This window comes from Mustela putorius, unplaced genomic scaffold (assembly GCF_011764305.1).
Source record: "Mustela putorius furo isolate JIRA1106 unplaced genomic scaffold, ASM1176430v1.1 tig00003944_pilon_pilon_pilon, whole genome shotgun sequence".
Classification (NCBI taxonomy): Eukaryota; Metazoa; Chordata; class Mammalia; order Carnivora; family Mustelidae; genus Mustela; species Mustela putorius.
Genome location: NW_025422088.1, coordinates 3,702,898 through 3,713,631, shown reverse-complemented (window position 1 = coordinate 3,713,631; position 10,734 = coordinate 3,702,898). Strand labels below are relative to the sequence as shown.

General features: G+C 35.9%; 1 protein-coding gene across 45 annotated transcripts in view; it reads right to left on the bottom strand.

The window, feature by feature from the left end:
* Positions 1–746: 746 nt before the first annotated feature.
* Positions 747–10,734, bottom strand: part of PTPRD (protein tyrosine phosphatase receptor type D) — a 2,277,302-nt gene continuing 2,267,314 nt past the window's right edge. For all 45 annotated transcript variants that reach the window (XM_045069786.1, XM_045069785.1, XM_045069791.1 and 42 more), the window contains 3 exons: positions 9,192–9,346; positions 6,107–6,242; positions 747–4,409 (listed from right to left, as the gene is read on the bottom strand). In XM_045069786.1, the coding sequence (XP_044925721.1) occupies positions 4,341–4,409; positions 6,107–6,242; positions 9,192–9,346 (360 nt within the window). In that variant the 3' untranslated portion in view covers positions 747–4,340. The remainder of the gene's footprint in view (positions 4,410–6,106; positions 6,243–9,191; positions 9,347–10,734) is intronic.

Sequence of the window (10,734 nt, the reverse complement as noted above, 5' to 3'; positions counted from 1 at the left end):
AATGCCACTGTGCCTAATGATTATGAATGCAGTCCTACACAAGTACAAGCCTACTCCTAATCTTTTAGTATTGAGCCAAGAAACACTTTCCTTTCAATATAAGCCAAATTGAGTTAGACTTACTGTCCCTCACAATTCAGAGTCCTAACTTCATGAATCCTTTGCTTTCCTTCATAGCACTTTTTGGCTGCAATTTATTTATTTATTTAATTCCAGTTTCTCTCCCTAAACTATAGTCTCCGTGTGACCAGCAGCATTTCATATATCAATAGCAGCATCTCCAATGTCTAGAACCCTTCTGACCCTTAATACTGAATGACTAAATAAACAATTCAAGCCAAGTATTAAATTCCAAAAAGCTTAAGAATTTAACATTATGAAGCTCTTTTTATGTGCATGAGAGATATCTGTTGTTTCAGTATGATAATATGTATATGCTGAAATCTGCTTATATTTACAAAGTATATGTAATCATTTTCTATGAAGATTGCCCACAAACTTCAGTTTGCGTGATACTAAGGTCTCCTTTGTTCCTGTGTGAATTGGGCAAAGTATTTTTCTAAACCTCAGTTTGCTTATCAGTGAAAAGTGCACACCTCAAGGCAGGCAACCATATGTAACAGCCTCTTGGTAAGTTGAATTAATATTAATACAAAGGAACTAACCAGATAACCAGAGAGAAAAGCGAACATATATAGTCAATTCAAAACCAAAATGCTTGAGTAGACAAAAGCAAAGGCCAGGGCTGCATAACACTGACATTTTTATTAGAATTCATTTGTAACAAATGGAACTTGTGTCAGCAAAGAACTGATTTTCATACAGACTTCTTTCGCCACCAATGTAACGAAGTAAGAAAATAAAAAGCACGCCTTTCATTCTGTAAAACATTTACGCGTACTACTAATTAGAGGTAATTGTATTTTTTTAACAAGCCATTTTACAAGTTATTTTTTAAATTTTTCAGTCTATGCATCCAAAACGAGAGCAAAGAACACAACTGTCACTATCTTTGTAAAGACACTCCAAGCTTGAATGGCAAAGCCACATAGCAGATGGATAGGATGGATCTGTAGCCTTCTGATCTCTGCTGGAGTATCAGGGCACCCATAAACCCAAAGGAAACCAAAACCCAAAGAGGAAAAAGAAAAGGGAATTAAAAATAAAAGGAGGAGCTAAAACAAAGCAAACTTAAAAATGAACAGGAAAGAAAAAAAATCTCTGTTACTGAAGAATTTTTTCCTTTCCTGTGTCTATGTTGTGTTATTTACATACACACAAATGAATTTCTGAAGGAGTTTCTTACAGATGGGTTCAAGTAATAACATTATTGGGTGTAGAATCAATAGGGCAGTGCATAGTACAAAGGTATAGAAAGTGCAAAGTTCCCTAGAGGCCCTTCCCTCCCCTGGCTGTCCTTGCCGTTGTCTAACCATGCAAATCATTTTTAAAAAAGAGCTAAAATAAAGTTCTGTACAAATCACTTTTTATATATTTTGATTTTTTTTACCATTGTAACTAATTACAAAATTATACATAACTACACGTACATAGGTAAATAATAGCACCGTACTGGTTATGATGATGAAAATAACTGGAAACTTGAAAGTTTATGGTAATGGTAAATAAAGATGTTTACCTCGGAAAATCAAACTAGAATGGTTGTACAGAAAACCACAGAGTGGAATGCACATCAATGACAGTAAAGGAGTTAGTTCTCGGAACAGCGCCTAAATAATAAGATACTCGAATAGTCTCTGCCTTGTTTGTACGGTATGCATCCCATTAATTTTCTTCTTGTGATTATTCTCCTCTTTCCCTTTGCCAGATGGGCAGTTTTTAGAGAAACTGCTCATTGGCCAGTTATTCTGGTGTGTAATATACACCATCCAATTCTACATGTCTAACATGGCATGTCTGCAAGTCTGTCTGACCCCCTTTGTTTCACTAAATGAAAATCACAGCACTCAGTAACCTGGCACTTGGATAAATCTCCAAAAGATACAAATGAAAACAACAGAGCCACATAGTGCACATTCTTCTCTGGTTCTGATGTAGGTTAGAGAATCTCATTCTGAGGTAGCCTTCTAGATACTTTTTTTTTTTTTTAGCATTCTTTTTTCTTTTTTTTTTTTCTTATATTTTATTTTTTACAAAAGTGCTCAAATATGATGCTTGCAAGTGTTTGGTCTCTTGGATTTCATTCTGCTAGTGATGGTAAAATGCGAAAAACAAAAATCCTTGTATGCTGAACACCAATGAAGCTAAAATTAAACCAAAATATTATATCAATACCAAAACTCTTTAAGAGTTCCTTGGATATCTTGAGGGTTCTTTAAAATCATATAGGATATGGCAAACTCATGCCATTTCCCATGGCTTCTTATAGCAATTATGTTGGAAAATTTGGGATTATGTTGGCAAATAGATATTTTTTTCATTTCCCCTTTTAAAAAAATCCTAACAGATTAATAAATACATTCCAACGTTGACAATGATATCTGTCACTAAAGTAAGTTTTGTGCAGTTATTGAATGCTCCAGAACAGATTTGGAAGGGATTCTAAATAAAACAAGTAGCTTTTCCTGATGTTGGCAACCATGAAAGGAAGGGCCCTGATTATCCAAGTGCTTTGGGCTGGTACAATCACTAACATCCCCGACTTAGTTGAAAACTAGGAATGCATATTATTCAAAGAGTTTTTATACATGTGGTAAACATATAATGCTTTAATTGGAAGAGAAACATAAATGAACAACTAATGAAAATATGAACCAAAAGCAAAAGAAATGCTATTAAAATAGGCATCAATTATAAGGCACTCTAAATGCATAACTAAAACCAAAAGAAAACAAAGTACAGCACTTCCCAGTTGTGCTGTATGCCACAAAATGTTTCTGACTGAACAGAGTAACATGAGTTTGGCTTTGCCCCTGTTACATATCATAAATGCAAATTTCATAGCACATATTATAGACAATATACGATTGAATACATTGTTTTTTAAACAACTTGATAGCTGATATATTACAACATTCTTCCCTCCTAAAGGGATATGCACTGACCTTTCCCACATGCACACCTCTTAGATATTTAATAATTTTTTTTTTATTGCACTAGAGTGTTAGAAATATTGAACTTTGTTGGAAGCCTGGCTAAAAAAATGATATTTGTGAATATGAGTAGGTGGGCGGGAGGATACTGGATAGGAAATTAGGGGGTGAGGCTTGACAATCACTGATGTGCATTCCTCATTTCCCTTAAAATTAAAATTTTATGGTATTAAGAAATACCCATATGTCATAAAATTAAAAACAAATTGAAAAAGATGTTTGTAATAGCTTCTCTATCTAAAAACAACAACAACAAAAAGACCAACTAAAAAAACCCCAAAATGAATTCATGGAATAACTGAATGATAGCTATATCTATCTTTTTGTGTGGACACACTGTCTATATATACATAGACACCCCTGTAAAATATGGATATATATGTATATATGTTAGCAGCAACTTTATACTTTGCGCCTCCCTGTTGATTCCAAAAACAAAACAAACAAAACAAAGTTCTCTTTGACTATTTGAAGAGAATGGGTACTTTCTCACCAACCAAAACTGAACAGAAATGTAAAAGTAATATCTGACAAGACATATACTGTAGATTAAGAATATTGCACAAAAATGTGCAAATTTTCAAATTATTTGATATTTCTACAGCAAGATATTACAGATAACAGTTCTACAGCTTAAAAAAACCTACAATTTTGAAATAAAAAATGAAGAGTTATGTAACTTTTTTAAAATTCACTTTATCGAATGATACATTTGTTAAAAAAAAGTTTACACAGTTAAAAATGAAGCACAGGTCAGCAGTATCTTTACAATACTAAAAAACTAAATCAAGGACTTTCTTTTTAAACATTTCCCCCCCGATCCCTCCCTAAAATGTTATTATGAGCAGTATGGTGGGAAGGGGCGATGTCGCAGCAGAGTCCATTTTGTCACGAGAAGCCGCACCAGCAAACATCTTGCACTGATGGTAGTTCTTTGCTGTGATTTCTTCTTCCCTTTATTATGAATCATTGAGGTATCTGTAAAAATCCTTCAGATGCCTCATCAGTCAGGATTCTCTTTATTATTTTTCAGGTTAGATTATTAAACTGTGAATTCTTGGTCCACCCAGAAGAGTTTGTTTTTATTTTGTTTTGTGTGTAATAGTCCCACTAAGTGGTAGTTAGCTAGAAGTTAAGAAGGACTTCTCAAGTGCCCTGTATGGCTCAGAAGAGACTCCGTGGATACTGAAGGGCCTGCAGTAAGATCCCAAAGTGGGTTAGGGTTTTCTACGTTGCATAGTGATCAAAGCTGCCCAGGTATTCCAGTGCGGCTCGGTAGCAGAACTGGTACTGGTCCTGCAGGAGACCAAGCATGGGAAGAAAGAGGAAAAGGAGCCATGAGTCCACTTTAGTAGAAAGATGAAAATCAATATTCAAAAACAAACATTACATCTGGATGGGGCAAAATCACTACTCTCATCAATTAAGTCAATCCAATGACCAATCCATTTTATTGAGCCAAAAATGATAAGCCACGTGGGGTGTTTGTTAACTTCACCGATCAATTTTCCTAGAACCATCTCCTCATTTCAAAGTAGTAACAGCAGGAATGAACATTATTTTCCAGAGAAGTGTGAGCTGTTCTCCAAGTAGTACCAAATAATTACCACTCCTGAGCATGGGAGCATATTAGTGTTGTCTTTTACAACTATGTGAATATTTGTGAGAAACTTATCCTCAGTTTGCATATTAAAGAGAGGCTGATCCAGACACTGGCTATTCCAAGGAAAACCTGGATTCATTTATCATCTGGGCTATTGCCGAAAGAATTTGAATAAAAAAGGATCTTATCAGATAGTAGAACTGACCGACCGACAATCAGAATCACCCACCACCATTTCTGCTGTTGCTATTCAAGTAAGGGTGAAGAACCGTAGGTACATAAAGCCACTTACAAAGGGCTCTGGACTTTTAAGCTGTTCGTCCCCTAGAAATGGCATCCCAAGACTGGCTGTCTATATCAAAAAATACCCATGTCATTTGGCCTAATTCATTGTGATTGGTAGTGATCTGTTCTAGAAAGGCCCATATTAAAATAACTTGACATATGTCCTTTTTCAGACAGGGGAGAACATTATCTTACTGGAATAAGTTGGGCATTCCAACTTATTGGAGAGATAGAAAAAAATAGAATTTTTGCCATAAAAGAAACTTATTTTCAGTAGCCAATGGGGGTGAAAGTAGATAGTTTCTATTTTGCTTAAATGTGCTTTTTTTTTTTTTTAACAATAAAAATGGTAATGCAAAATAAATGGAGTTTGCTTTCCTATGTTGTCACAGTAAGCTGCTTGGCTAAGTGTTAAGAGTTTTTAAATGTCCAATTTCCCTCTGCCACCCCCAACACCCATTAAGTTTGTCAGGCTGACATCATGCTTTGAGTATTATAAACCAAATGCTTTTGCTATTTTGAAATCAAGTTTGGAAGGTATCATGCGCACTGAATTTAGGAATACAGACAGAATGTAGAATTCGGTGGCCTTTTGAGGAACAGAAACATTCATATTATCCTTAGAAATAAGCAGTCTAATAGGGAAGACTAGCTATATCACAAATTCATATTATTCTAAAAAAATGAGAATTCCATTATCAGTTATTGGAGTAGAAAATGGGGTATTAATTTCTCTAGGGGTTATCCAGGCTCCAAATATTTAAAATAACCATTGGAAAATGGAGAAGTAAAATGTACTGAGGGTCTGTTATGTACCAGGCAATGTGCTTCTTAAAGTTGTCAAATAGTGATAATTTATCACGGTTCAACGTACTATATAATCTAACATGACTTACAAAACAACTGTAAGACTTTGAAATTGTCACTCCCATTTATAGAGAGGAAAAAATGAGGTTCAAAATATTGAACAATTTGATGGTTTTCCCACAGGAACTTCCCCTATTTTGTTCTGATGTTGAGAGTCTTTGGGCCCTAAGAGGTCCTGGTTAATAAACTCTATTATTTGGTTCATGAGATGTTTTAAGCTCATGGAGATTTTTCTCACCTCTGTCTGTACCATGGCTGGTCGTTGTGTTCTTAACATTTTGACAGTCTGGAAGATATCTACAACTCCTTCATATCTCATTCTTTCCAAAACAATGCTTAGTGTTATGAAGACTCCAGTTCTTCCAACGCCCGCACTGCCATAATAACAAAGACAGTGTTACTGGATGTGACACACATAGTCTTGACCACTTGACCACTTAATCACTTGGAAGTAGACTATGAGCACCCACTCCCATATTACACCAGGTTCTTTCACATCAATGTTCAGAAAAATGTGGTACTGGGTTCATGAAATTACTATTATTGGAATAATGTGTCATGGTAAAATGTGAGCATGAATGTGCAGTAATGAAGATTAACTCAAATATAGTAGAATTACTTTTCAACTGGGATTATACTCCATTTTGGAAAGATGCCGGAAACATAAATATTGCAAAATCAGTAGATACAGGGAAAGGTAAGTAAAGTATAGGTTAGTACTCTTCATGCAGATCCTGCAATTGTAGACCTTGTCTGCTTAATATTTTTAAAGTATGGAATAATTCAGTTAAGGGAAGATTAACTCAGTCTCTTCAAGTTTTCTAGTATATTATCTACTTCTTGTGGTCACAATCTATGCAGGATGTTTCATCACTAGACATATAAATAAGTAAGGCATATATACTATTCAGATTGAGATGTCTATTTTGATATGAGAAAAGATTCTGTTCTGGGTTTTTGATTTGTGATCCTTATTCAGTCTTTAGAAGAGTTTGTGAATATCCTATACTTACAAGCTGTGTAAATGTATATACATTTGTCCTCTCTCCTGAAATTGAGGACTTTAACAGATTCTCAAAGAGGTCTCTAACTTAAAAAAAAAAAAAAAAAAAAAAAAGTTGAGCTTCACTGAGTTTATCTACTACTTTTAGATGCTCAGCAGCTAAAACACCAGGATTCTTTCTACCATGTTAGCAAGGTTTTGAGTTTGTTTTCTTTATTGTTTTAAGATAATTCCAAAATGTTCACTGCAGTAAGAGGAGAAAATTAACTCATAGCTTTTGTGCTCTTAAAAAGTAGGGAAGCATCTGGAGGTTTAGGTAATGAGGAGAAGAGTGAATAATCTGAAAAATCCCTACATTTTTGGATCCTAATTAAATGGCATGTGTAATGCTTGGGTACAGGCTGTAGAAAATGGATGGATTCATTTATTTGGGGATGTAGTTGACAGGCATATATAAATAGTGTGTCCCTTTACAAGCTGGTTTTCTTTGCTTTGCTTTTTTTTTTTTTTTTAAGATTTTATTTATTTATTTGACCGAGAGAGTAAGAGAGCATAGCAGGGAAAGCAGTGGAAGGAAGAGGAAAAGGCAGCTCCCCACTGAGCAGGCAGGGAGCCCGATTCCTAGCTCCATCCCAGGACCTTAGGATCATGACCTGAGCTGAAGGCAAACGCTTAACCATCTGAGCCACTCAGGAGCCCCTCAAACTGGGTTTTCTAAAGAGTCCAAACCAAAATGTAAAGTGAGACTTTAAAATCCAGGGGTAATCTTTATACGGTGGCTAAGGATGTCCAGGAGCAGTGAAGGCTCCCTGTTAAGATAGAGTAGATGACCTTGAAGGTCCCTTTCAACTTTGAAAGTCTCTCTTACTCCTAAAAGGCTGTGATTTATGATCCTTTGCTCCCCCCTTCTGAATGGCCTAGGCATTTCAGAATCTATTTAATAGGGTATAGTTAAACTCATATACTAAAGGAATATTTAAATCATTCTGTGACAGCAAAAGCAATGAGAGTAACACGTATGTATACATTTATGGTAATGTCTAAAGTTAAACATATATATTAAATATATTCTTTTTTATAGTTTATGCTAGAAAATTGTGAATTAGCATTTGGGCAAATTATGTGGAAAGTGAAGGAGAATATCCAAGTAATTTCAGTCCAGTCTATACCATCTACTTTGAATATTTGAGCCCATATGTTGTTCCCTACATGATCTTTGGTTGTCTAGAGTAACCAAACTCAACACAAAGCAAATGTGAATAAAGAAAGTCAGCTGCTCATTAGAATATATCATCCCTGGGGAACATCATGCCCTCACAAAGATCTTAGAGAGATTCTACGATTCTGTCATAGAGCTACATGATGACAGAAGTGAGGCTAGAATTCAGCTATCTTAAAGCCCGAGTTAAATGTTTCTTCCATTTTGAGAGCTTGTTTCCCCTTTCACTAAGAAACATAGTGTGTAATCTGTCTTTCTCTCTCTCTCTTTTTCTTTTTCCTCCCTCCCTTCTTTCCTTCTTTTTCTTTTCTTGAAGCAAGTAAACTGTTGAACTCTCTCAAGATTTAGACCACAAAAAGAGTAGAAACAGACTTCAAATTGCTAGAATCTGAAAATATATTAGTGTAAAAAAAAATTAGGTGAATTCCTTTTGCTGGAAAGTTTCTGCCTAACAACTTCCCGAAGCACTAAATTTATGGTGAGTGTCCTTTCTGAACCGTTTACTTGCTATTTCTATTAACTTCAATGACTTGAATTATAAAATGCTGTGGAAACTATTGAAAATAATTAACTTGAAGGTGCTTCATTTTCTGATATAGCAACAATTTTCAGGCAAATTGCAATTTTGACCGAGGTACCATTCTAATCATTTACTGACTGGCAAGAATTAGTATTGTCATTAAGGCTGGATAACTATTTACATTTTCGTAAAAAGACAAACACAGGAGATAGATACAGAAAGACAGTTATGAGTGTAATGCCATGGAAATAAAACAAGTAAGACATGATTAGCTGAACAAATTTTCACCAGCAGATGTACCAACAATTCCTGTTCAGGTAAACTAGGCAGTTTGGTGTTTTTTTGCAAGAAGTAAAATTTGGGGATAAAAATTTTACCCCTGGTTATTTTCATTTTATGGAAAGAGAGAGAAATGAGTCCTTGCTTAAGATTTTACAATGTATTTCTGAGAATAAAATATCAATTGTGCAGATTCACTCCAATTAGCAAATACTGACAATGAACAGACAATAATGCACATTATCAAAGTTATTAGCACATTAATCACAAATGGAACTCATCATTCTTGATTCTTCACTCACCTGCAATGGACTGAAATGGGCCCATCTTGGCCAAACTGCTCTTTTGTTTTATGAACTTGGCCAATGAAGTCAATAAATCCTTCTCCAGACTTTGGCACTCCTTGTTCTGGCCAGTCAGTGAACTGGAACTGCCTCACTGTTCGGGACTGACCGTCCTTCAGAGAGAAAGCCACATACCCAGCCACAAAGAAGGATGCCAGGAGGATTCAGCCAGTGTACACACCACAGCAGCAAGAGTGATTTATTTTTTTTTTTCCAGAAAGAAGAAAAAGTGGGGGGTGGTAAGAAAAAGTTAGAATTATGTTTAACTAGAAACTTAGTGACACGTGCATCTTATCTATTATTAACACTGTTTATAGTCACATATATTTAAATTGCAAATTCATTCTGGCAATGCCCAAGTAAAAACCTGGGTTCTTGAAGAGTCATCCAGTTCCCATAATAGTAAATATTTCTGAGACCCCAAATTTGCTTTCAAAACCAAAGTGGACCACTATACTCTATTTCAAAAATTTTAGAAATCAATTAACTTAATATTGAAAAGAGCACCCAGGCACATCATCCAGACCAGAGATTTTCCTTATTGTCACAATAACTTCACATCTACTATGCTTGCTTATTTCTAGCACTGTCAAGTGACAAATAGTGACACTGAAAGGATCTGACACAAACTGGGTAGCTGTTAACCTGGATGCCCCACATGTCTCAGAGGCATATAATTTCTAGCTGTGGCAGTGCACACAGAATGTGCTATGCAAATATGCTGTTGAGTAAGAAGTGAGGCGTCCCTCAAGGAAAGGAAAGAGGTTATTAGCAAATAAGCACTTTATTCTGAAAAAGAGGACTCTTCTGGCTGACCACAGGAATTAAGGCACTCATGGGGAGCTTTAACAGGTAGACTGAACAGTGGAAAGAAAACAAGCTGGATAGAAGAAGGGTCTCCTCTAATGTGATTAGGCAAAAGTGCTCGGACTCATGAAGTATAAATGGTTTGAGGAGGAGCTACTCATGTGCTTCTGATTCCTTCTAGAACAGTGTTTTCAGAAGCACAACCAAAGCAGAAGGGACCCTCTGTTTCCAGAAATAAGAATAACAATTATGCCCATCAACTTTCTTCTCTGAATCCACCGAGAGGAAAAGAATTCAAATTCCAAGCTTGGAGAGACCAATCTTGTTTGAAGAGGCCCTGCTCCAGTTAAGACCTCCATTTGTTTCTCCTTTCCATTTTTGTAACACCTCTCTCCCCTTTAAAGGCCTTTTGGACTTGGGTGTGCATGTTCCCCAGTAGACAAAGACCCAATCTTTCCCATTCAGTCATATTGAGAGGTAGGGATGGCTTAGCTCGAGGTGGGCACATATCAACTCGCCTTGTGGTTTCCACAGGAACAGGGCATATTCCTGACGGCATCATTTGATAAAGCAGGAAGATCACATTAAGTTTGTGAGAACACTCAGAAATATGAAAATAACTGCTTGACCCCATTATTAACTTATGGATGGTTACCATGGAAACATGATTTACTTCCCTCTGTTTCTGGAAAAG